The sequence below is a fragment of the Octodon degus genome, unplaced genomic scaffold (assembly GCF_000260255.1).
Source record: "Octodon degus isolate 3935 unplaced genomic scaffold, OctDeg1.0 scaffold00116, whole genome shotgun sequence".
In the NCBI taxonomy this organism is placed as follows: domain Eukaryota; kingdom Metazoa; phylum Chordata; class Mammalia; order Rodentia; family Octodontidae; genus Octodon; species Octodon degus.
The window spans coordinates 4,796,954-4,821,690 of NW_004524692.1; the positions used below are offsets into that span (position 1 = coordinate 4,796,954).

The following is a 24,737-nucleotide window of genomic DNA, read 5'->3' on the forward strand; positions in this document are numbered from 1 at the left end:
ATGTCCATTTTGTATCTGTGTATTCAAAGTGGTTGGGATAGATATATAGTTGCATTCTCTTAATGAATAGAATGATTTGTTCTAATGGTGTTTGTAAGTAGGATCACAGGTCCGCATCTTGTACATCAATTAACCACTGGGAAGAATGTATGCAGTGTATTATTAAAAAAAATAATAATAATAATAACATTTTTGGTCTACAAGCTTTGAAATACTACATAAAGATAACATATGTATGTGATAGTACAAATCTGATGATGTCTGCCTATACTTGTACAGAAATTGTGTACCTAAATCCATGCAAATTTTCTTATGAAGAATTTTATTGTTATCAAAAAAAAATAAAAATAAAAGCAAAAAAAAAATAGGCTTTGAGGTCAGACATTTTGGATTTATATACTACCACTCACTAGTTAGATGACCTGAGATATGTGACTAAACCTGCCTAAATTTGAGTTTCCTTCCACGCAAAATGGACATAATAATATATACATTATTCCATTGGTACAAGTATTGAAGTATATAATGTATATACAACATTTAGAAGGGCAACTGGCATAGTAAATTGTAGTTTTTAATAATAAAATATTATTGCTGTTAAAAAAATAGATAATATGCCAGCCATTGTTAATAAGCTATTCTTGTTTTGAAAATCTGTAACGTATGTATTGTTCTATGTTACCCTGTTTCTGTCTTTCTTTCTGATTTTTGTTTTGCTTTTTTTTTTTACTTTTCAAACTAAACTAAAATAAAATTTAAAAATTTTAAAAAAAAAAGAAATGTTTGCAAGCACAGTGAAGATTTGTGGGCTGAACACCAGTATCTCCGACTGTCTGACACCCTGAAAGGGTCTGGGGTGTAGCTCAGTGGTCTCTCTGCAAGCATGGGGCTCTGGGTTTAATCTCTAGCACTGGAGAGAGAAAAAGAAGTAGGACAGACTTTTCCTACAAAGGGTGAAGGGCTGTGGAATCTGGCCCTCGCTGACTTAATTTTTTAAATTAATGATTGAATTAAGACAGGAACTATGCTTACTAAAGTTGGAAATTAAATGAAGGGAGGGCAAGATTTCAGCAGGATGAAATCACTGTGGTATTTAGTAGGTAAAAATGTAAAAATCTGTACTTGTGTTAAATAAAGAACACAGCTGGAAAGCACAGGAGAGAGGAAACCAGCATAACATTCATACATGTAAAAAAGAAAACTACATTTAAGAAAACAAATCAGTGTGAATCACTTGGTGGAAGGTGGCTGCCAAAAGAGCTCAGGCAATCTGGGGCTGCATTAATAAGACAGCAGTGCCCAGAAAAAGAGAAGGAATGGTTTCAATGTGCTCTCACATTCATTCCAACTGGAGGCTTTCTGGAGAGAAACTAACCAGAATAACGGAAGGTCTGGAAGGTCACGTGGTCTGAGAAACAAGTGAATAAAATGGAGACAAAATAGATGTAGTTAGTTGAAGAAATAGGTTGAGAAGACACTTCCTTTCTATCTTTAAGAGAAAGAAAAGTTTTCCCTCTTGTGGGAAAGTTGTCTGACAAATTCTGTGTAGGACCATAGGACTGAGGACTACAATAGGAGTCTTCAAAAGTGGGCTTGTAAGCGGGGTCTGGGGGTGCACACCTGAAGTGGGAGGCTGAGACAGGAGGAGCCCCATGAGTTCAGCCCCAGTCTGGTTGACATAATGAGTTTGGGCCAGGCTGAACTACATAACAAGACCCTGTCTCAAAGAAAACATGGGGTTAAAAGGAGATAAATTTTAGTTCAGTATGTAAAGGGGACTCATGGTCATAAGATGGCTGCTACAGCCCTAGGCACCATGAGCCATAATTAAAGACAAGATGCGACAGATGGGTCACGTCAAAAACTCCACTCCCCTGTTTCTTTTATCAGGGAGCAAGAGGACTTTTTCAGAAACTCCCTACAGATGTATTTTATTCTGGTAGCCAGAACTGAATCCTATGGCTTCCCATAGCTATATGGAAACTGGAAAATTGACTATGTGGCAGTGGGTAACTCAGACAAGCTTTAATCAGTTGTAATGGGTCAAAAAGTCAAAACCCTAAGCATGATGGAGTGGAAAACAGAAAGAGTTTGGTGCTTGATGACATTACTAAAGCTCAAGGGCTCACTTTCAGTCTTCTAAGGGGGTAGAAAAATAAATATGTGTTTGATTACACCATTGCTGCTAGGAGTCTCCTGTCCCTCCAGGCAAATGCACCCTAATGGCTACAACGACACTGTTTATGAAGGTGACTGGGAATTTGCTGCACTATTTGCTGTTCACATCCACTGAACCACTTAATGTCCACTCTGTTCCAGGCACTGGTGAAACCAGGATGGAAGGTGAACAAAACCAGGCAAACACCTAACCTCATGGAGCTCACAGTCTAGTGGGAAGACAGGAGCCACAGAGACAACGCACAGAGGAGCATGGATCTCCACAATGTGTGCACAGAGGTCTTGTTACTACCTTAGGGACTGCGCGGGAATGGAAATCCCAGGAGAAGTGAGCAGTGTGAGATCCGAGTGGGCAAATTCAGGCTGCTGTTTCTGCCCAGAGGGCCTCTGTCTCCGCCTTACTTCTGACTGACTTACCTGCCATCGCGTTGAGATCTCCCCACAGCTTCTGTCCTTCACAGAATCACTCCTCCAGGCTTACTGACCGTTCAGCTGGGAGTGACCTATGCCTTCCTTTCTAAGCCCCACCGGATTCTGCCTTGCAGTCTAAGCACTTGTTCCAAGGAGGGCCTCCGGTCCCCACCCCTGGCCCCGCACTCCTTCTGTAAGACGCAGGGGTCTCCTCTTCACAGTATGTCTACTAACCCAGTTTGTTGCCTTCCAGCTTAGCCAGCATTCAACATCCCAGCTTGTGGTCCTCTTGCCTCAGCTTCTAGGGCAGTTGCAATTCCTGACTCCATTTTTATTCTAACTAAACTTTCAAACCACGTTGTATAAAGGTTTACCCCACTGAGTTGCAGAAAACATGTGATAGTTTACATAGAAGTAACCAGTAAGGGGGACATCTAAGAAAGCCAGATACCCAAATCTTGGGATTCGCTTCTTTTAAAAAATCTTTATTAATTAATTTATTTATGTGATACAGGGTCTTGCTACACTGCTCAGACTCATAGTGACCCTACTGTCTCAGCCTCCCCAGCACTAGGATTAAAGGTGTGCACCACCATGCCGGTTTTGTGTGCCTAGGGTTCCAGGGCTGACAAGGCATGGGGTATCAGGGATTGAACCTGGGTCCTTGTGCTTGCCAGGCAGGCACTTAGACTGCTGAGCCATCTCCCTAGCCCAAGATTATTTTCCATAAACCGAGTTTTTTAAAAACTTATTAAAGTATATTAATATTTATTATATGGGTTGGAATGTAGCTCATTGATAGAGCACTTGCCTAGCATGTACGACACTCTGGGTTTGATATCCAGCATCACATAATAATATAATAACAATAATTATTATTATATTTCTGTCAACTGTTATCACATATATGTTCATTATTTAGGTTATTACAACCCTTATTCTCTAGGATTGGGTATGGTATTTGGATTTCTCAAGGATGTGAAGTGCCTTTCCCATCTTTGCTATCATCTGGCTCTGTTTAATATTTTAAAGGTGATTAGTTGTCCTGGAAGGCACAGTGCTTTCTTCTTTCTTTCTTTCTTTCTTCTCTCTTTTTTTATTTATGTATTTGATATAGGGTCTCACTATGCAGATCGGACTCCAACCCTGGTCCCTGCGCTTGCCAAAGCAGGTGCTTAGTCCAATGAGCTAGCACAATGCTTTCTTAATTACGCTGCAAGTCTTCATAGTGGATTTATCGAAGGGACTCTAAACATAAGGCAGGGTAACATCCGCCCACTGTACAGAGTAGGCGTCCTGGGACCTGGACATAGATCACCTGGGACCTGGAGGCTTGTCCAGACCCAAAGATGGGAAGGGAAGGAGAGGTTCCCTTCGAAGACGTGGGTCTTGGGGCATAGCATTCCCGAGAGCACCGTGTCAGAGACTTGTCACGGTGCTTTTCAGCGTGTAGCCGGCTGAGGCCAGGCTCCAGCAGGGAGTTCAATAATTATCCTCTGGGTGGAGGTATTACTAGTTTCTAAAGCTTTGGCGGACAAGCAAACTTCCAATGGCGCTAAGTTCAAAGCTGCCATGGATAGCGCCCAGAGTTGAGTCCGGAGAAACGGAACCCCCAAAAGAGCCGAGGTGTCTTTCTCTTGCCCAGCACACCAGTGGGACGTCGCCAGGTGTCCAAGCCCGGGAGCAGCCTCCTCCCAACCCAGAGAAAACTCGCTCCTCGCTGCGGCAATGGACACAGGGGACCCAGACACTTCAGTGACCGGTGACAGGGTGACTTTTCTGTCCCCATCGCTGCCTTCAGAGAAAAGGACAGCAGCGCCCGTGCAGGCCGGCGTCGGGGGCGGGGTGGGCCTGCGCCCCTACGCCGGAGTCCAGGGCTCCTGGTCCTCCGCCTCCGCGCCGTCACTGGCTGCACCGCCGCGGCCCGGCACAATAGAGGCTCCGCCCTCGCTCCGCGCCCGCGCCCCGGCCCCAGCCCAGCCGCCTCCGCCGCAGCTGCCGCGCGCGCTGCTCCCCGGAGCCGGTCCCCGAGTGTTCCCGGGCTCCCCGCTGTGCATGCGACGCGCCTCTGCTGCGCGCTCGCCTCCCACCTGCGCCTCCTTCGGGTCTCCTTTTCCCTGAGCCCTGCTCCCCAGTCTTGGCTACTTGGGTCGGGAAGGAGATGCCCAGGGTGTCCGGGGTGCGTCCTCCTGCCCCGCGCAGCCGCACCCAGCTTTAGAAGGCACCGGGGCAGCCCCTCGGCGCTGCAGTCAAGACACCTTCCTGCCTCAGGCGGCACCACCGAGACCGCAACTCGAGCCTTCTCCGGAAGGGCTAAGGTCCCTGTGGTCGCGTCCCTCATGGCCAAGCCTCTGCCGCTAGTTCTCTGCCTTGCTCTACTTGTGGCAAGGGTATGGGGGGTCAGCACTCCCCCCACAGTGACAACCGAGTCTCCTGAGGTGCAAACAGTGGCGCCCACAGAGGATGAGATTCTGCAGAATGAGGCGGACAACCAGGAGAACGTTTTATCTCAGGTAGGACAAGTCCTGAGCCCACCCCTCTTTGCCTAGAAAGGTGGCTGGGCCAGAGATTGGCCCTGGGTGAAGCGTTTGGGGGCAGCACTTTCCCCCTCGGTTGCCAATGGGAAGGGCATTCATTTTTTTTCACTTATCAGAATATTTTCTTAAAGGGAAAGACATGGGTCCTACTCTAAAAATCTCGGGGTCTCTCAAGGTTACCAAATCAGGAGAAAAGAGAGGAGAGGGAAGGGAAGACTGCACGGGTCCCTTGAGAAGAAAGAAAATACTTGTTTGTGTTTTTGCTTTACCGGTTGTAAAAAGTACCTCTCGCTGAAACGGGATGGGGTCACCCAGGGGAGATGCTTTAAGGCCTGGAGCAAGGCCCCCAGGCAGAAGCACTAAGCGAGGACATGTAGTGTATGGCACCCCTGGGCCCTGGGCCTGGGAAGCAGGGAGTGGAGAAGCAGAGCCGCCCGGGTCTGGCAGACTCAGTGGGCAAGAGAGGTGGTACTGATGGGCTCTGCAGTGTGTCCACTTGGGAGTCTGGCTTGGTCCTCAAAATATGCTGATGCCCATTCTGCAGCTAAAGAGAGAGAGGGGCGCAGAGCGAGGCCCCAGCCTTCTTCACCCCACATCTTGTGATTGTATGGGACACTTTGGGGAGTGTTAGTTCAGGCTCTTCAGACCCAATTTGACCATCTGTGGTGGGTGTCACTGTGAAGAATGACAGAGAAGGGGCTCCTCAAGTGTCACCTGCACCTCCATTAAGTCCTCACCCTGGATCTTCCTGTAGGAAAAGTGCTCAGGGCTACTTTGGGATTTATGGAGCCTGGTCTTTAATGATTATGCTGATATATGCCCATGCCCACCCATAACCTCCCGTTGACCCTCAGTAGAAAATGACACAAAATCCCTCACACTGGGGCTCCAGAATACCATCAACAAAAGCTCTCCTGAAACCTGAGCCTTCTGAAAGGAAGGAACCCACCCTGGGTTCTTAGAGCACTGTTTTTTTTTTTTTTAAAGAATCTGGGCAGAGTTTCAGAAAGTAGACATCAGTCCAGAAAGACCCACTGCTTAAGTCACCCTGAACTGCACCTTCTTCCTCTGATCCACTCTGTGTTTGACAACAGCTCTAGAGCAAATATTAGTATTTGAAGAAACCCAGCCTTTGCAAGGAAAACATTACATGCCCGCTTCCCCCTAGACGGCACCCCAAGGTGTACACATCCATGCACACAAGCTCAGGGCCTGACTGCTGGGATCTTTAGTCAGATGAAAGGAATGAACCCCCTTCTGTCTGACTAGGTAAGGAGTCCTGGCTTTAAGGACTTTAGGCTGCAGGGTTAGGGGGCTGCTTTTCACAGTAAGTGGGGAGCGAGCGTGCTGGAGGAAATGTCCAGGGTTGTAGAAGCGGCAGACACAGCCAGTTTGCTGTCCTGGGTTTGGCCTGGGATTTGGGTGCAGAGGCTGCGCTAGAAGCAAAATGCACTATAAGGTTGGGTAGACCTTATTGCTTTCTGAACCAGCCTCCCTTTTCCCAACAACTTTTCTCTAAATGTAACCAGTCCTTCAAGCCTCGGTGCAAATAACACTCCCTCCTAGTTTTCCCTGGCTCCTGTGTGGGGCTCCTCTCAGCTATGCTGCTCCTGCACTCAGCTCTTCAGGGCCACTTCCCACCCGCAAGTCTATGTGACTGTTGTTCACCTGCCTCCTGCACGTTGGCTCAGGAAGGCTGTCTGTGTGGCCCACCCCTACCCCTCACCACACCTCCCTTGGTCCCCACGAGGCCCTCGAAGTGTCCAGTGAAGGCAGGAAGAGAGAAGCCAGTAGTCCTCGAATTTGAGCACCAACTTTCCAGTCCCTCCTGCAACTCCGCCCCCCCCCTCCCCTGCTTTAAATGAGAAAAAAATAAAGCCCCTTGAGAAATACACTGCTTTCTAAGACAAATCAAGAGCAGTGAATTCTTGGAAATGTCCAACTCAGCAAATTGCAACGTAGTGACCTGTTTGCTCCATGGTTCAGAGTTGGCTGAGGTCTCAGGCTAGTGGAGGACCTTTGACCAAGTTAATAGGTGGCCTCCTTCCAGGCTATGATGGATGCCTGTGTTTGCACACCTCCAGCTTATTTTCTATGTGTATCTAGCTGCTGGGGGACTATGACAAAGTCAAGGCCTTGTCTGAGGGCTCTGACTGCCAGTGCAAGTGTGTGGTGAGACCTCTGGGCCGAGATGCCTGCAAGAGGATCAATGAGGGCACCTCCAGGAAGGAAGACTTCTATACCGTGGAAACCATCACCTCCGGCTCATCTTGCAAGTGTGCCTGTGTCGCACCCCCGTCTGCCCTCAATCCCTGCGAGGGGGACTTCAGGCTGCAGAAGCTTCGAGAGGCAGACAGCCGAGACCTGAAGGTAGGGACTGGCACGAGGCACTTTGGGGACCTGCAAGTGCACAAGGGCCACTGTTGGAATTGGCAAGGCCATTAAAGGAGGTCAGGCCTGTTGCCTTCCCGGGAGCCTTGTGTGTAGAGCTGAGACTGGTATTCTAACAAATGGGTCACTTACAGCTGAGGAGTCCAAGGGAGATGTAAGAATGAAGCGTGCCTGCACCCCCTTATGAAGCCAAGGAGGGCCAGGCCAGGGAACAGCTGCTAGGCCAGGCAGGCCAAAAGAACACTGTGTTCTCCAGGAAAATTACTGTCACAGTTTACTGTTAGCCCAACATGTACATTAAAGCAATGAGAGACACAGAAACATATGACCCTCAGTCCTTGGCCCCATTGTCAAGTAACCTAGGAAAGGGAGGTCCAGGGCCCGCCTGGGTCCTGTCATCCAGCAGATCCTGTGGTCCTACTCAGGTCCTACTTAGACAGTCCCACGAGCTGGCTGAGAGCTGCATCTGGCCCCATACATCTCTCCACTTGCAGCATGGGGTGGGAGGATTAACTTGGTTTTGGGGTCAGACTTGGATTCAAACTACAGCTGCATGACTCTGCTTGAGTTGTTTCACTTGCCTGGCCTTGGCCTCCTTGAATAAAATTTGAGAATATCTGCTAGAAGGGCTGTAAGAATAAATGATGTGACAGCTGTTGAGTGCTCCACACGATGCCTGGGTGAATGAGTGAATGAATGAATGGTCATGTGATGGCACCTGCCATTCCTGGCCCCTTTCACTCCCTCGGCAATGACCAGTGCCTTTTTAAGCAGCTGAGTATTTATCAGTACAGCAGTGTCCCCTGAACTGGCCACACCGCTCAGAGCTGCAGCTCTGCCATGAAACTATTTTCTATATCAAGTGCCATGGTCACTCAGTCCTAGGACTGCACTCACAGAGACTTGTAGGACAACAGCAAGCAAAATTTCTACTAGGAATCAGAAAGTCAGCGCAGTACATTGCAGACCAGCTACAGCTTCTACCCAGGAGCCCACCTTCTTCCTCTGAAGTGGGGGACAGCGGTCTTCTAGCTTGAAGTGGAATTCTTCATCTGGAAGCAGAATTAAAGATGAGTGGGAAATAGAGATTGTTACAGTGTAAACTCGCATACCCTCGCAGGGAATGGTAGTTGGCAGGGAGGCGCCAGCTAAAGATCTGTCTCCTTTGCACCCTCCATACTGCCAGAGCGTTGGAGACCTTCATCCCACCAGGCCTAGGCTGGTGTAGAGTGTAGAAAACAACTGAATTTAGCTTTTTTTTCTTTATTTTTTTACTGTGTATTATGCTATACTGTATATCATCTTAAACTCCTGGGATCTCAGCCTGCCCTGTAACTGAGATTACATCTGCATTTTTAGAACAACCTGTTGGTACCTTCCAAGGCCTTTAGTAAATGATAATGCTGAGGGTCTCAGCAGCACATCCTAAAAGTGTGCATGTTAGCAGCTGCTTTGCTGAGTACTTATAGATTACTTGCTATGGCTGGCGCTCAGCAATGTAGTTGGAGAAGACAGAGATGAAGAACTTTAAAGGAGCTTATAGGCTAGTAGGAATGGGGTAGATGTGTAGACAACTGGTGGATTCCATAGAAGGGGCATAGACAGTTTATGACTATGGCTAGACCTTATTTGTTGTTATAGGACACGCTGATTTTCTAATCCATATGCGTGTGTGTGTGTGTGTGTGTGTGTGTGTGTGTGTGTAAATGCATAAGAAGGCACAACACGTATTTACCATCTGCTCTGTGTCCCCATGTGCACATGTGTTTCTGAAGGTCCCGGCTGAATTCCTGGGTTCTGGTTTCCTCATTGAGGCTCCAACACGGAGACCTGGAAGGAAACTATTTCCCCCATCTGTCCACCCCGCCTGGCTAACCCCAGCCCTTGTCTCCTAGCTCTCCACGATCGTAGACATGCTGGAAGGTGCCTTCTATGGGCTGGATCTCCTGAAGCTGCATTCGGTCACCACCAAACTGGTGGGGCGCGTGGATAAGCTGGAGGAGGTAAGGAGGATTTCGGTTTCTGTCTTTCGCTTGATCAAGGCCAAAAAGTTCATCAAAGTTCCCAAAACATTTTTTAGGAAACCTGTGCACAAGCTACATGTAACCCTTTCTGTTCTTTTTGAAATGAAATAATATACGTGAAACAGTCATCCAAAAGTGTGCCACAAAGGTGGTGGTTTAGCAAATCAGTAAAATAAAACCGTAATTTTTAAAAAATCTATAAGAACTATATAACCAATGTATCTTTATTTCCATCTTGGTTTCTAGGGAACTCAAAGTTAAATGCAATGTAAAGGTGCAGTAAGTGTCTTAGCTCCAATTCTAAGGCAGCCTCATCTCACTCCTGGGTATATGGGTGCTAATTTTTTGTTTCTTCCCTGTTTTATTTTGTTAAGGTTCAAGTGTCTTTCCCTCCTTCCATTTCTCCTCTTCCTCTTCCTCCTCCTCCTCCTTCTGTCCTTCTCTTTCTCTAATAAATAATATTCCTTCCTGTCATTTAGGCTGTGCGCATTGAGGACAAATGGTAGAATTTGCATAAAAACTCACTTTATTCTGACTGGTTTCAGAAAGCCATGGTTTTTATCTAGTGGTGTGTGGTATGCTCGAAGGAGTTAGGGCTAGAGACATTATAACAACATTGGTATTGTTTTTGTTGCTGCACTACTTTAACATATAAACAAGAAAGTAATTTACTTATTAGACAAGTAATGATCAACATTCAACTCTACTGGTAAGAAACTTACAGCTGGGTCTTATTAACTGGCATCTAACTTTTGGATGAAGATTTGAAATACCCAATGAGATGCTGCTTCAACAAGAGATCTAATTAATTAATTAGTTAATTAATCACAGCACTGAAGATTAAATGCAAGACTTCACAAATGCTAGACAAGACCTCTACCACTGAGCTATAGCCTTGGCCTTATTTCTTTAATTTTTGAAGCATTGCTGTAAGTGCTAAATTGAATAGTAAATAGCTATAAACATCAATATTCTTTGCCCAAAAAAGTCTTCTGAAAGTGAATCCTGGAGAAGCTATGGTTGCCTGATGAATGCTGACAGATATAAGATGTGAAAAAGGAAGGGCCTCTAGTTTAGGCAGAAAGAAGGCCAGCCAAAGAGTCCAGACAGTGAATCCCTCTCTGTCTGCCCTTACCAAGTAGCCAGGTCCTTCTCCATCTGCTGTGTGGGACCAGGGCCCTATCTCAGATGACTGCAAAGAGAATATTAGGTGCACTCATTATGAAAATACTTTGAAGTGATTCAACATGGAGCTTGGGTTATGAGCAAGACCTTCCTACCTTGTTCTGCTGAGCAAGCTGGGATGAAGATGGTGAAACACTAGCAACAGAGATTGGTTTGGGCATCTTTCTTGGACTCCAAAAAATGTTCCTTGAAAGTGAACTCCACTTCCTTCTCTGCCCACCTCTTAGGCTTGGCCCCTTCAGTGCTATGATGAGGTGTCCTCTCTGGGAGGATTGAGAGGTCCACAGTGACTTCAGTTACCACTCTGATGAGGGGTTGGCACTCTGGAGCCTGAGCTTCGTGGACAGGTCAAGGCAGCCAAGAGGACCATACCTCACTCCGCAGAGGGGTTCCTTAGGAGAATGAGGCCACCAGGGTCTTGATTCTTCCCTTCCCCAGTGTGAGCACCTGCTGGGATGAGTGGGAATCGTCAACACCATCCTAATCTCAGTGGATTGCTCAGGCTCGGCGCTCTTCGCCTGTTTAAAGCCACTCACTGCTTCTTCTACACAGGGTTGAAAGAATGAGACCAAATGTGCAGTGCCCCTTTAAGTATCGACTTTGTATAGGAGCAGAGGTGATAGTGACCTCTTCTGCTTTCACTGACTTTGGCAGCCACATGGTTTTGTTCTGTCTAGAGAACACAAGCTGGGAGAGAGAGCTGTAGGGGAGGAGCTCCGAGCTCCAGAGCTCAGTCAGGTGCCTAGTTTCAGGGGAAGCCAGAGGGCTAGACTCTGTTCAAGGGCCACAGTCCATTTGCAGCCTAGCACAACAGCTGGCCAGGACTAGGAGTTGGCATGAGTTTGCCACAGTGCCACCAGCCCATGGGACAGCATCTTCTGTGCAGGATTCCAGGAGCCGGAGTTTTACCCAAACTGATCTATGATCTGTATTATATCCACGAGTCAGTCTCTCTGTCCCTACCCCTGGAGCCTGAGCTTCTTTGTTCAGCCAAAACTTTGTTCCCTGTTCCTGTCTCTCTCCCTCTTTGTTTCCCTCTCCCACTTCCTCTCTGTCTCTGTCTCACCTGTATTAAGGATCAAACCCAGGGCTATATCCACAATCCTTTTGACTTTTTTTTTTTTTTTTTGAGATAGGCTCTTGTTAAGTTGCCCACTCTGGGCTTGAACTTGCAATCTTTCTTCCTCAGCCTCTCAGAATGCTGGGATTACAAGTGTGCGCCACTTTGTTCAGCCAAAACTTGGAATTTACTATAATAGTCTGTCATATTTACATAGCATTTTACAGCTTTTAAAGCATTTAAAACTAAATTTATATTTAGCCCATTGGTCCCTGAGAGCTGAGCAGGACATGAAACCTAAGGATTTTGATGGGCACCTCAGGTCACTTAGGGTCACAGCACAGAGAAGCCTTGGGCTGGAACTTAGGCTCTCTGGTCCCTGGTCCAGAGCTCTTCCTAACCAGCCCTAAACATTCCTTCAAATCATTGTCATCTGCCTTGCAAGTATCAGTTTTTTCCAATCACACCTTGAAAAAGGGAATTTCTGAGCACAACTGTGGCTGTATCCCATACGTCCCAGGAAATAGGATTACAGGTGAGGGAAAATAAGTCCCACCCAATAGGAGGCTGCCCCAGACCAGGCAGTCCAAGGCCACAGCACGCTGTGGGCTGAGGCAGCAGTCTTGGGGTGGGCCCAACCCCTGGGCCAAGGAGGCAATGCTGTGGGATCTAGGACTGAGGCATCTCCGGGCTGTCTGGAGCTTGTGCTAATGGAAAAGGCAGAAGGTTGGGGAATGGAGAAAACACTCCTCCTGCCGGGCTCCATAGGAGTGGAATTGAAGTGCTGCTGTTGGTCCTGGGATGCCCTTGAATGCCAAAGGGCGTTCTTGGGAGGTCAGACAAGGTAAAGGGGGTGAGCTTGCAGGGCGCTCTGCTGAGGAGTGGGTCACTGCTTGGCAGCATTCACAGGTGCAGGTGTGTACCCTCACCCTGGGCACACCAGAGGATGTCAGGATGAAAACTTCATTTGCATATGAAAGAAGAAAAAGAGAGACGTGGAATCTGAACAGTCAGAGCCTCAAAACTTGGGAGGCCTGCCTGCTGGGAAAATTTTGGTGAAGGTTTTTTTTTAAAACAGAATCATTAAAAAAATACATGTAGAGAAAAATGCATAGACAATGAATGTAAAGCTTAAAAATTATAAAGCTAGTTATACAGGCAACCACCATTCAGCTCAAGAAATAGGAAAATATTAACCCCACATGCCTTCGCCCCACCCACACCCCCTCCAGAACCTCTCTACTGATGCAGGTTTTGTTTATCTCCTTTACTTTTTTTATAGTTTTTATCATCTAAGGATGCATCCTTCCCATGATAGTTTTGCCTACTTTTTTTTGCTTTTAGTAAATAGAATCCTGCCGAATTGTGTGTGTGCAGATGTGTTGGGCTTCTTTCTCTCAACTTTATTTTTTGATATTTCTCTGTGTTGTTTTGTGTCTTGTTCATCCATTTTTATGGCTGTGTATTATTTTGTTTTACAAATATGTACCAAAATTTATTTATTGACCTACTGATGAAAGATACACAGATTGTTTCCAGGTCCCTAGCTCACAATGGGCCATGAGGGTCCCTGCGTAGGAACATCCCACACGTGTGTCCTGTACATCCATGTCTGGGTTTCTCTGTGGTAAACAACTAGGAATGGAATGGATGAGTTGTTAGCTATGCTTATCTTCAACATTAGGAGATATTGCCAAACTTTTCCCAAATAGTAAACACAAATTTATACTCCTTCCAGCAAAAGGCAAAATTCTACACACATCTTCACCAATGCTTAATATTTTCCAGCCTTATAAGGTTTGCCAGTTTGGACGCTGTAATTCAGTAGGGCCATTTCACTGAGTTAAAAAATACAAATTTCAAAACATCTTTCCTCTTTCCCTGATGGTGACCTGAAGTCTATGATGCACCTATTTTAGAACTGGTCTAGGAGGAAAACACAGCCAAGCAGGGCGACAGTCCAAGAACCTTCAAAGTTCTTAGGCTGGTCCTGTCCCACCAGTGCAAAAGATGCAGGGTGGTGGTGGTGAAGGTGTTCCAGTTAGGCAGTGATTGGACACAGAGTGTGGGTGCCCGGAGAGAGACGGGAATCAGATACCAGAGAGGACAACGTGTAGCTTCCAGAGGCAAAAGCGAGCCCTGTTCATTACATACACAGAAAAGATGGCGCTGACTCAACTTAAGAAAGGACTTGAACCTTGAGCTCCAAGGGCACCCTGAGACCCCAAAGCCTCGCAGGCTGCCTAGGCCTAAACACAGAATCTGAAAGTAGCAGGACTCAAAGCATGGAATGTGGCACCTGGACCCACATGTTACTTCCAGGGGCAGATTTATTTCCAAAGCAGAGAAAAAAAACAAAAGGACTGGTCCTCTAGCAACAAGGCTCTGGTTAGATTAAGTCAGTCCCATAAAAGTTGCAAGTCTCTGTGAAGAACTCTGCAGCTTAGCTGCAGGCCACCTGTAAATACCCATAGGCCTCATGTGCACCTACCTAGTCCTATACATGTGGCTGCGCATCTCATGTTCTTCAAATAGACCCAAACCTGCAAGCTTTCCGCAGTGTGATTTCCACTGCTCAGGCCCTGTCCCTTCTGGCGTCTCCTCTGTATCTTCCTGTTGGGCTTTACAGACCCTGTCTGTGAGTGAGACAGGTGTCAGGGAGCTGTGTGTGTCAGCTGAAGTCCTTTCTCCTGATAACATTTGCTCCAGGGGACATTCAGTCTGGGATGGCTTTTCCAGACCCAGAACTGGCCCACTCCCCAGACTGCACTGGCACAGCTTCTCCTCCAGACCTAAAGATTCGGTGACTTTGTGTTTCTGCCTTAGAAACCAAGATCAAAGAAGCAGTCCTGACCCCGGGGGATAGATATATCTTTCCATCATCGCAGGAGAATGTCATTTTCATCTGTGCAGGCCTGGCAGTCAGTTAGGGAGCTGTGTCTTTCCATGCCTCCCCTTTCCCCCACTCTCCACCCCATCAAGGCTCCCTTGAGAGTTCTGACTCTCTCTCCTGATCAAATCTGTTTCTATGTGGCCTGTCCTAATTGTTTCACTGTCCCCATCCCAGTGAGGCTTATCTGTCTGCAGTGTCCTCTGAAGTGGCAGCAGGTCAGAGGTCATGCCTCTGTCAGGTTTGCTGTTATTTAAGTCAATTTACATCTTAGTATAGTTCAAGCCAGTAAATGGTCTCTCCCAGGGTTGTATAGACTTCAGATCTAATCTCCAGTGTGGAATGAAGCTTTTCTCCTTGGCTGAAGGTTTAGGAGCTGGTCCTCCATCTGCTGGCTGCGGCAAGGTGATAGCCACCAGGATGTGAGGGGGCTGGTGGCTATTTAGGAAGTGAGCCTACCCTGAATGCAGGAATTCAGCAGCAGTGGTGATGGCCAGGGACTTCTCTCTGTGCACTTGTCTGACTCCAGCTTGGGTCCTCAGCAGGGAGCTCAGGTCCAATCTTCTTTGTTTCCCCCATCCTAGCTCAAAGCCTGCCATAGAAGAGGTGTTTAGCAGCTGTCAGGATGGGTGAGGGATTTAATGTGGCAGCTGGCGGTACCCTGACCCCAGGCTGGCCTGCCCATCTCTACCAGCTGTGGTTGGAGGAATTGAGCTGCAGCCGGCCTGTCCTGTATCACAGCACCAGCTGTTTCCATCTGCTCTCGCCCTCCAGCTGTCTTACCAGGGGCTTGGGGACAGCTGTCAGCTGGGGTGACTGTCCTGGGACATCTGGTCCTAGCCATGTCCTGGACAGATTGGAGGGAGCAACATAGGGATGGAAACTCCAAGCCTTCCACCACAGGCCCCGTTCACCCCTTCAGGGACCAGGACCCCTTTGGCCTCAAGCTTGGCATCTGCACCGGGTTCTGTGGCACACCCAGCCAGGTGCCTGAGGGACATGGCCCCACAGGGCCTTCCAAGCAGACTCCACAGATGCAGTGATGTCCCTGTACCATGACTTAGGGACAGAGTCTGGCCCAGTCTCCTCCTACAGTGCATCTTCTCAGCACTGGAACCTTAGGTTCCTTCCTTCCTCCCCTCCCTGCCCCCAGCCTCCGTCAGCTCTTGTCCCCTTTTCACATCTGTGTGCTGCAACCTCAAGGGCCTGCCCCACTCCAGCCCCACCTTCACATCTCTGGTCTTCTCTCATGCCAGGCACTGAGCCCTGTGCAGCTCCTTGTCCATTCTCCACACCAGCCTAGGATGTGGAGAAGGGACAAGTACCCTTGCTTTTTTGAAGACATAGAGAGATCATCACTTGCCTTATCTGGTTGTGTGTATGGTGGGGCTGCCCCCCTTCATCTCCCTGGCTGGCACTACCATCTACTTCTACCCCTGCTCTGAGTTCTGGTCAGAAAAACAAGAATTCAGGGAATGGGGAGAGCTCTGCACTGTGGTCATCCTTCCCCTGGTCCTCCGGTTTCAGTTTAAGCCATGACAGTCTCATCCCAGCGTGTGCCCTGGCCATGGTCAGCATAGAATTCATACTCATGGCAAACAACGGTGATGCCCCAGTCAGTGTACCAGTTGGCGGTACTGGGGCCAGACCTCTTTCTCTGTTTCTATCCCATTAGATACCTATGTGTCTGGTGGCAATTGACCCTCTATGCCTTGTTAAAGCTGTTCCACGTCAGAGGTGGTGGCACACTCCTGTATCCCAGCCCTCTAGGAGACTGGAACAGGAAGATCACAAGTTGGAGCCCAGGTTAGGCAACTTAGTGACTTATTAAGGCCCTGTCTCAAAATTGAAAAGGGGCTGAGGGTGTAGCTCAGTGTGGAGTCCCTGGGTTCCACCTCCAGCCCTGCAGAGAAGGCTGCGCTCTGACCCACTGTGTTGACTGCGCACTGAGCGGGCGCCTGTGCTGGTGCCAGCTGTTCCCGTAATGCCACCTACACCATGCTCAGGCTCTCCTTTGCCCAGGCCCGCTGGTGCCTGTGCACATGGCCACTGTCAGCACCTGCCCCATCTGCAGTGTGGGCTTGCTGCCAGCTGGTGCCCTCAGTGCCCAACTGCATGCCCCTCCTGCACACAGCGTGCCCTCTGTGAACACTCTCAGCTCCTTGTCTCTGTCTTCCCCAAGGACTCAAGACAAAGTTCCCACATCTTGAGTCATGTCCATCCTTCTACCCAGCTCTCCAGCTGCCTGTACCTCCTTTTTCCTTTCTGGTGCCCTCTTCACAGCACCGGGATCCTGGGCTGTGACCGTGCGGTGTCTGCCGCCAGATAGGTGCCTTTCCCGCTCCTCCACCATGTGCTAGCACCTCCCCCAACCAAGTGACACTTGCCAGAAATGTCATGGTGGCAGCTGTCCCAGAGGGGAAGAGCCTGAAGCATGAGGTCATGGGTTCACCACATCCCCAGCACCTCCCAAAAGGTGCCCACAAAAGGCCCTTGGTGTGTGGGAGGTGGAAGCCCAGGAGGAGTTGGGGGCTATGCGAGGCCCAGTTAGAGGCCACTGAGTGGGGGTGGCCAAAGTGAGGCAGCTGCTGCGGCTCCCCTGGGGACACCAGCTGGCCCGGCCCTGCAGGCCGATGGGGTGATGCCACTGCTGGCCCGGTGTTTGTTCAGGCCGCAGGCAGACTTTGCTGCTCCCGTGAGGGGAATAAAGCATGCTGCTCCTCTGGGCTCTCAGGGCCAGGCCCACCTCAGGCCCTCTCTGTGGAAATGAGGAATAACAACTCCTCCCTAAACCAGAAAGGGACTTAGAGATTATAAATCAACAAGCAGGGGGCCACTGGGACCTTGGGGGACAGGTGGGGGAGTCACTCCTTAACCCACAGGGAACCACGAGAGAACCTCAGTCCTGTTTGACGGTATTCACAAGCCAGGTGGGAGTTTCGTTCCAGTAATACAGATGCTAAGGCCAAGCCAGCCTGTCCCCTCTATGAGGACCAGCACTTTTCTGGGGGGTTGGGTCCAGCACCAAGCAGCCAGCCCCCTGTTCAGGGTGACATTACAAGGGACTAGGCACCTGTATCTTCCAAGCTACCCTAACAGTGTTTCCATGGCACTTTTCACTAGTTGGTATCCTCCTGTGTGTCTGTTACTGAGCCCCTCTCATTGGAGCCCCCTCTTCTTGACAGAGCAGGACCTTGTCTTGCTCATGCTTGACCCCTCAGTGCCAGCCCTGAAACATTCATGTGACGACAAAACAGCGTGTTCCGTCTCTGGACTCACTGCGCTTCACAGTCTTAGGACGTGAGACATACAGGAGGCAACATCCCTGGGGTGACTCTGAGACGTGCTCCTGAACGACAGAGATGCATAGACCCCACAACGGGGCCAGGAGCTTTTCCTCTCAGCTCTAGGAAGATCTCACTGCCTATAAAATAGCTGTCACATTTTTGTCTCCCTCTTCCAGAAGTTATGCTTCCTGCATTTACAGCAGTGCTTCTCAAGCTTCTGCATGGGGACAAGACACTCTTGTGAAAGGACAGGTTCTGCCTCAGCTGGGCCTGAGAGCCTGCATTTCTGGGACGCGCCTACATGAGGCCAGGGCTGCTGGTTATGCTCTGACTAGTCGGGATTTGCGGGAGTCCAGGACTTCCGTGTTTCTCTGTGTCTGCGTGTCCTCTTGAATATTCTGAAGCCAAGCTACAAGTATCCCCTGGCCTCTCTGACACTGCAACCCAAGCAGTAACACTGAGAAGATGCCCAGGATTTGGATGCTGGCTGATTTACAGCAGGCACTGACCAGGATCATTCCCAGAATATCAGGCCCCGATCTCTGGTGACCTAGGGCTTTTATATGACGCACACTCAGGAGGTTAGAAGGAGGTACAAAGGCGACACAGAGCAGCCAGGAAGTTCTGTTGATTAGCAAGCAGCAGGAGATCATCAGTTATAAGTGTAGATAAATGATCCTCAGCTCCTGAAGCTTGGTACAGTGGTACAGCCAGGCATTTTGTACCTTCAGTGACACCCTTGTGGCTACAGGGGCCAAGAAAGTGATTACCAAGCCATGAAGCAGCTACAGAGCTAGGTGGTTTCAAATGAAGTTTTCAGAAGAACAATTCCTCCTGCGCAGTGTTTCCCTTCCAACACAGAAAGCCTTGTGGAGGCTGGCCACCTGCCAGGATCCTCCTGCTGCCCTTAGCCGCTCGGGAGGTGGGCTGCGGGAGCGGGGCCCAGGAGCTGGGTGCCCACTCAGCTCTGCCACTGTTGAGAGAGACTTCCTGCCAGTCACATCCTCACTCTGGGCCTTGGTATCCTCTCTGTAAAGTTAGGCTGGAGTCTGGGGCCGGGTCTCTTCCAGCCTGACTTGCTATGACACATAACAAACACGTAGCACAGCCTGTGTACCTCTGTATGCATGAACAGTCATCCCAGCAGCTCACAGCAAAAAGTGCTGGCACTGTCACCATGTTACAGACGGGAAGCTGAAGCAGAGGGAGTTTTGAATTCGCCTGCGATCACAGATCTAGAAGAGCTGCAGTGAGAGGGAAGCCAGGCAGCTCCCTGCAGAACTGGTGGCCTTAACCATTGTACTCAACTGCCCCTGGAAGCCCTACTGGGAATGACTGCACACCGATAAAACCACCTCCTCTGGGTATTCTCAAAGCAAGTCATCTTTCTCATGGACTACAGCTCTCACAGTTAATTATGTGCCATTCCGAGAGTCTGGCTTGGCCAGAGCCCCATAGAACACAGCGAGCCTTTCCAGCTTCACACTGTGGCATGCACACTTCCTAAGCATGGCATGGCAATAGTTCTGGAGCCTGGTGAGTCTCACAAGTGCCCCTGGGCTCCTCTGGACGGCACTGCAGGAGCCACTGGAGCCACAGTGTCTGGTGTCATCCGCCTGCATACACACACATCGCCCTGGCTCTGAGCTGCTGAGGCTGCCCTCTAGGACATTCTTAACATCTTCCCCAGAGGCTGTATCCGTCAGGGTCTGAGCTTTTGTGCTTCTCATACCCATCTGTTTGAGAAGGGTGGGAAGCAAACTTGTCCTCTATTTCACAAGGTTGCTTACCTCCCTGATCTCACAGACAGAGGCCAGCCGAGAACACCATATAGAGCATTTCAGACGTAGTCTGGGGCCAAAGTCGATCTGTGCTCATCATAGTTATTTCCTCACTGCTGGCAGACCACACTTGACACTTGCAACTTAAAGGAAGAGAAGTTTATTTTGGTTGGGGAGAGTCTGTTCTTGCATGGCCGGTGGAAGGGCTGGGAGGAGAAAAGTGGCTTGTGACAGAGAGGAGCCAGGGAGGGAGACAAGCCTTTCCAGGTTGGCAGCCTGTGACCTGCCTTTTCCATTCAGACCCCAGCTCTTAACACTGAGCAGCTGTCATGTCCCTGTAGTTCAGTGATGGCGAGCCCATGGCACCACGTTGTTTTCCTTTTGAAGGCAAAAGATGTACATGCGCAAGTTGGGGTTTTTTCTAAACAAAAACATTGGCATTCAAGTTTATTTGCAGTGTTGGCATCTTGCGATAAATAAATGGCCTTGGGGTTGCAGTTTGGGTGCTCATCTCTAAGAGGTTTACCATCGCTGCTGTAATCTAGTCGCCTCCCACAACCCCTGCCTCTGAGTGTGTGAGGGGTCGGGGGCACGCAGATATAGACCATAGCAATGTTGAATCTCAATGAAGTCAAGCTTTTCTAAAAGTAACCACAGGCGAAAGGGCATCTCTAAGCCTGTGGACAAGTTTCCATTGCTTCTGACCAGTTCCACACTCACCTTGCACAGGACGCTGCCTCCAGCCCACTGTCCCCTGCTCTGAGCTCACTCCACCCCACATGGGGCACTCACAGGTCCTAACTGTCCCCAGTTAAAGTTGGCATCTTCCCACCCTGCCAGGACAAGAGCCCCAGGGGCATCTGGAGCCTTCCCCCTGCCAACGTGGACCTCCAACACGCAGAAGGTCCTCCTTGTGCAAGCTGACTGAGATGTAGCTCTAGCCCCTTCCAGTAGGAAGCAGGCTTGGAACGTGACCAGTGCACCAAGTGGGTCATTTATGAAAGTTTTTTATGGGTACACTGGAAAGTTTGAAGCCAACCTCTCAGTTTTCTATATGATTGATGAAAAGTTTCTGTTTGTTAGAAAAAAATATACTATAATTATTTGGCTGTCGCTTTAAAAGTTACTGATAAGCCCTTTCTTTTATCAGATGAGTAACCACTTCACATGGGTAAGTGAAAATAATTTGTTGTTACGTTCTTCATCCCTGGTTAAGGGTAGACCATACCAAATGACAAAAAAAAGAGCCATGTTTCCTGGTAGGGGTGGTGGTGTAAGAAAAGCCTTGGTAGATAGGGTGGTATTTCCAGCAGTAAGACGTCCTGGAGCTAGGCAGGGACACTGCCTGAGGGCCAGGCGCTGGTGCCTAGCATGCGGCTTGGCATGCAGCTCGGGCTCCAGTCCCATTTCCCAGCCTGTCTGCTGTGCCTTTGTGCTCCACATTAGCACTGGTAGCAGCTTCCTCCCATTGACCACCACAGCACACTAATAGACCCTCTTTTTCTTCTCAGGAAGTTTCCAAAAATCTCACCAAGGAAAATGAGCAAATCAAAGGGGACATGGAAGAAATTCGAACTGAGATGAACAAGCGTGGTAAAGAGAACTGCTCCAGGAACATCCTAGACAGCATGCCAGACATCCGCGCAGCCCTGCAGAGGGACGCGGCGGCCGCCTATGCCCACCCCGAGGTAGAGCACCAGCTTCCGAGGGCCTCATGCCACAGTGCCCTGAAGCACTATTCCAGCATCTCTCACTTGTGTAGGGCTTTTTGGGGTTCAGTCCTTTCACAGTCTTGGTCTCATGATCTCTTTGTATCTGTCAGTAGTTCTGTAAGTGTAGTGGAAAAGAGTTGGCTAGATTTCACTCGAAGCCCAGAGAGGCTCATGGGTGTTAAGCCAGGACTGGAATCTAGCTTTCCCAGGTCCTGGCCCAACTGTTCTCCTGCTGTTGTGTCCTGCCTTAATGAGCAGCCATGTGTTTGTAAGGGAGGAAGACACATGTGCTGCCTCATCTGAATTCACTCCTATTGTCCAAGCATCCTTAACAGCATCCTTTTTTCCTCTTGGATACATCCCACCTTGGAAACAATAAGTAATATGGTCCTCTAAGGATAAGGGACTTAATCACCTACTATATACTTTCATTGCTACCTTTTCCTCCCTAACCTGTGTGGTCTTCAGCACAGCTCTCAAAAGCTGGCTAGGCCAAGCTCAACCACCCCATTTAGAGATGAGGACCCAGACCTAGTCATGCTTATGGTCTCTCTGGCTCCTTTGGGAAGAGATAATAGAGGTTCTTAAACCTCTGTCTCTTCCCACCCACTTGTTTTTCTAGCATGAAGTTTCCTTGCATGAAATGGAACAATCTAACATAATTTGAGTGCTGGCAAAAGACTTACTTGCTTAAGAATGGCTCCCCTAACCAGGCATGGGGGCATAAGCCTATAATCCCAGCACTCTGGTAGGCTAAAACAGGGGGACTGCAAGTTTGAGCCCACCCTGGAGGCAACCTGGTGATTTAGTGAGACCCTGCCCCAAAAAATAAATTTAGAAAGGGATAGAATTGTATGTCAGTACCTATTTCTTTTGCCTCCAGTGACTATTTAGTTATGTTTATATGTTGATGGTTAAATGTGTTACCTTGTAGTGTAATAGGCTATTTACTAAACTGGTGGCCAATAAGTGGACACTGATTTGGAAGATAATCCAAAAGTATGGAAGAGGGAACAGGTGAATCTTGTGGTAGGTAGAGCTATAAGAGGTGTGGAGAAGTTGGCCAGATTTTACTTGAAGCTCAGAGAGGATTGTGGGTGTTAAACCAGGACTGAAATCTGGATTTCCTGAGTCCCAGCCCCACTGACAAAAGGGGCCTCTGAGCAGCAGGGAGAGCAGCCTTTCAGACAGTCCTTGCATACTTTAACTGCTTACTAAAGCTCTGCGGCATGTGGCAGAGCTGTGCACACTAGTGTCTGGAGTGTGTTTCCAGCTGTGTTACTAAGGGACTCCGTCTGCCTTAGGCAGGCGCTCAGGGTGTGTGTTGATCAGGCGCTGGTTCAGTTAGAGTCCCTGAGCTGGTTACTCTATGCACTATAACACAGTGTGTTAATCAGCTTTCTGTTACTGTAAGAAAATATCTGAGATAACCAACTAAAAGGAAGAAAGGCTTATTTCGACTCTTAGTTTCAGAGGTTTCCATCTATGGTTGGTTGGCCTTCCTGCTTTGGGCAAAGAATACCTGGTGGGGCAAAACCTCATGGAGGCCAGGAAGCAAAAGAGAAGAGGAAGGGATGGGATCCCAACTTCCTCTCCAGGGCACACCCCCAATGATCTCACTTCCTCCCACTAAGCCCCACCTTTTAAAGGTCCCACCACTTCCCAATAGTGCCATGTGCTGGTGACTGATCCTTTAACATGCAAGCCTTTGGGTGATGTCATTGATTTCATTATAGTAGGAAGCATGGCTGCCGGGCCCTCGCTGTCTTGGCCATTATGACTTGGGGTAAAGAGGAAGAAGCTCAGGTCTTCAAGCAGCTGTGGCTTTAGGGAATCTTGGGCATTTGTGTTGTGAAGGTAGAGTAGGACCTGGGGCTGACAAGCTCTAAAAGTCTTGGTGTCTGTGCTTCCCTAATATGTAACTCAAAATAAAAATAATCCCAACTATAAGATAGGTACAGGCAAGGCCAGTCATTGCCTGGCTTTTCCCATGATGACTGCTTTGATGCTCTGTTGGAAATGTTGTTTTCCTTCAGAAATTATGTTTGTGTTTTTGTTGAGTGTCTCCAACTCACTGGTTAGCAAGTGTGTGTTTAGTCTGCTCAGTGGGTCACTCTTTTGGAGGTCTGAGTGCATACCCGAAGTGCCAGAGGACTTTGGGAACAGGAGACATGAGGTGCCCGCTCAACATACCTGCGGCCCAGCATCTCTTACCGCACCCATCTGCCTCCTCAGCCTCCATCTGCTCTCCATGGCTTCCAGTTTCCCAGCTGGCTGAGTGGAGAACTTCTCCGTGGTCTTGATGACACAATCTGTGGTATGTTCAGGAACCCAGCTCAGATTTCCTGAGGGCAAACAGCAAACCAAATCAAACACACCAAACTCTCTTTCTCCTTGCTCAGCAAAGTCCTTTCCCCTCCCCAAGTCCCCATTCGGCACACTGCTGAAGTTTGCACAATCCGCCCAGACCAGACTGGTGGGCTGGGAGGGGAAGTGGTGCAGAGGGCCCCAGGGAAGGTGCTTCCTCTCCCACCGCAGCCGTCTGTCTCTTCCGTGAACCCCGTGCTGGAAAGGGGGTGGATGGGTTTGGTTGTTTATGTTCAGGGCTCTTGGAATGGAAAATGGTAATTTGTAAGAGGCCTCTGTCCAACATGGCCCTTGCCTGGAGGGTTGGCAGGGGGCTTGGGACCTGGTTGGGAGTGGAGAGGGCTGGGTAGGAGTGAAGACTTTTGATGCCAGGAGCTGAAGTCATGCAACAGACTCTGGGATGAACAGAGGGAGGAAATCAAAGCCCAGTGGGGGCAGCTGCTGCCCAGTACAGCCTGTCGCCAGCGAATCCCAGGAAATTATATGTTCTCTGGCAAACACTATCCATGGTCTTGCTCCATCTCCCTGGCTGGGACAAAATACTGCTGTTCCCACCCTCCCCTGAGAGCCTGAGACTAAAGACAGTCCCTGGGGTTTGCCACGAAGAAATGACAACTGGCTTCTGCAATGTGGAGGGAAACCAGGGTGCCACAGTTAAGTGCCCTCCAGTCTGAATCGGGGCTTTGGGCTAGGCCTGTCACCAACCTCCCAGGCAGCTGTTTCCACTGGGCCTTGAGGGATCCCCCAAGTCTGCTGGGCAGGAGCCAGACCACGGTCCTGAGGCATGGAGGTGGAGGCAGGTTTGGGGATGGCAGATGATTCTGTCCCGTGGCTGTGCTGTGGGTAGTGTGGCCTGATGGAAGGAACAGCACAGGCCCCAAAGGCAGCAGCCCTGTGCCTGCTTGATGCTTAGT

At 49.1% G+C, this 24,737-nt stretch overlaps 1 protein-coding gene across 1 annotated transcript in view; it reads left to right on the forward strand.

Annotated features, from left to right (window-relative positions):
- The first annotated feature begins 4,565 nt into the window (after nt 1-4,565).
- The window catches only part of Olfml2b (olfactomedin like 2B), a 37,759-nt gene continuing 17,587 nt past the window's right edge, over nt 4,566-24,737 (forward strand). The window contains exons 1-4 of the mRNA XM_004639891.3: nt 4,566-5,102; nt 7,233-7,496; nt 9,413-9,520; nt 21,256-21,432. Coding sequence (XP_004639948.1) covers nt 4,929-5,102; nt 7,233-7,496; nt 9,413-9,520; nt 21,256-21,432 — 723 coding nt within the window. The 5' untranslated portion in view covers nt 4,566-4,928. The remainder of the gene's footprint in view (nt 5,103-7,232; nt 7,497-9,412; nt 9,521-21,255; nt 21,433-24,737) is intronic.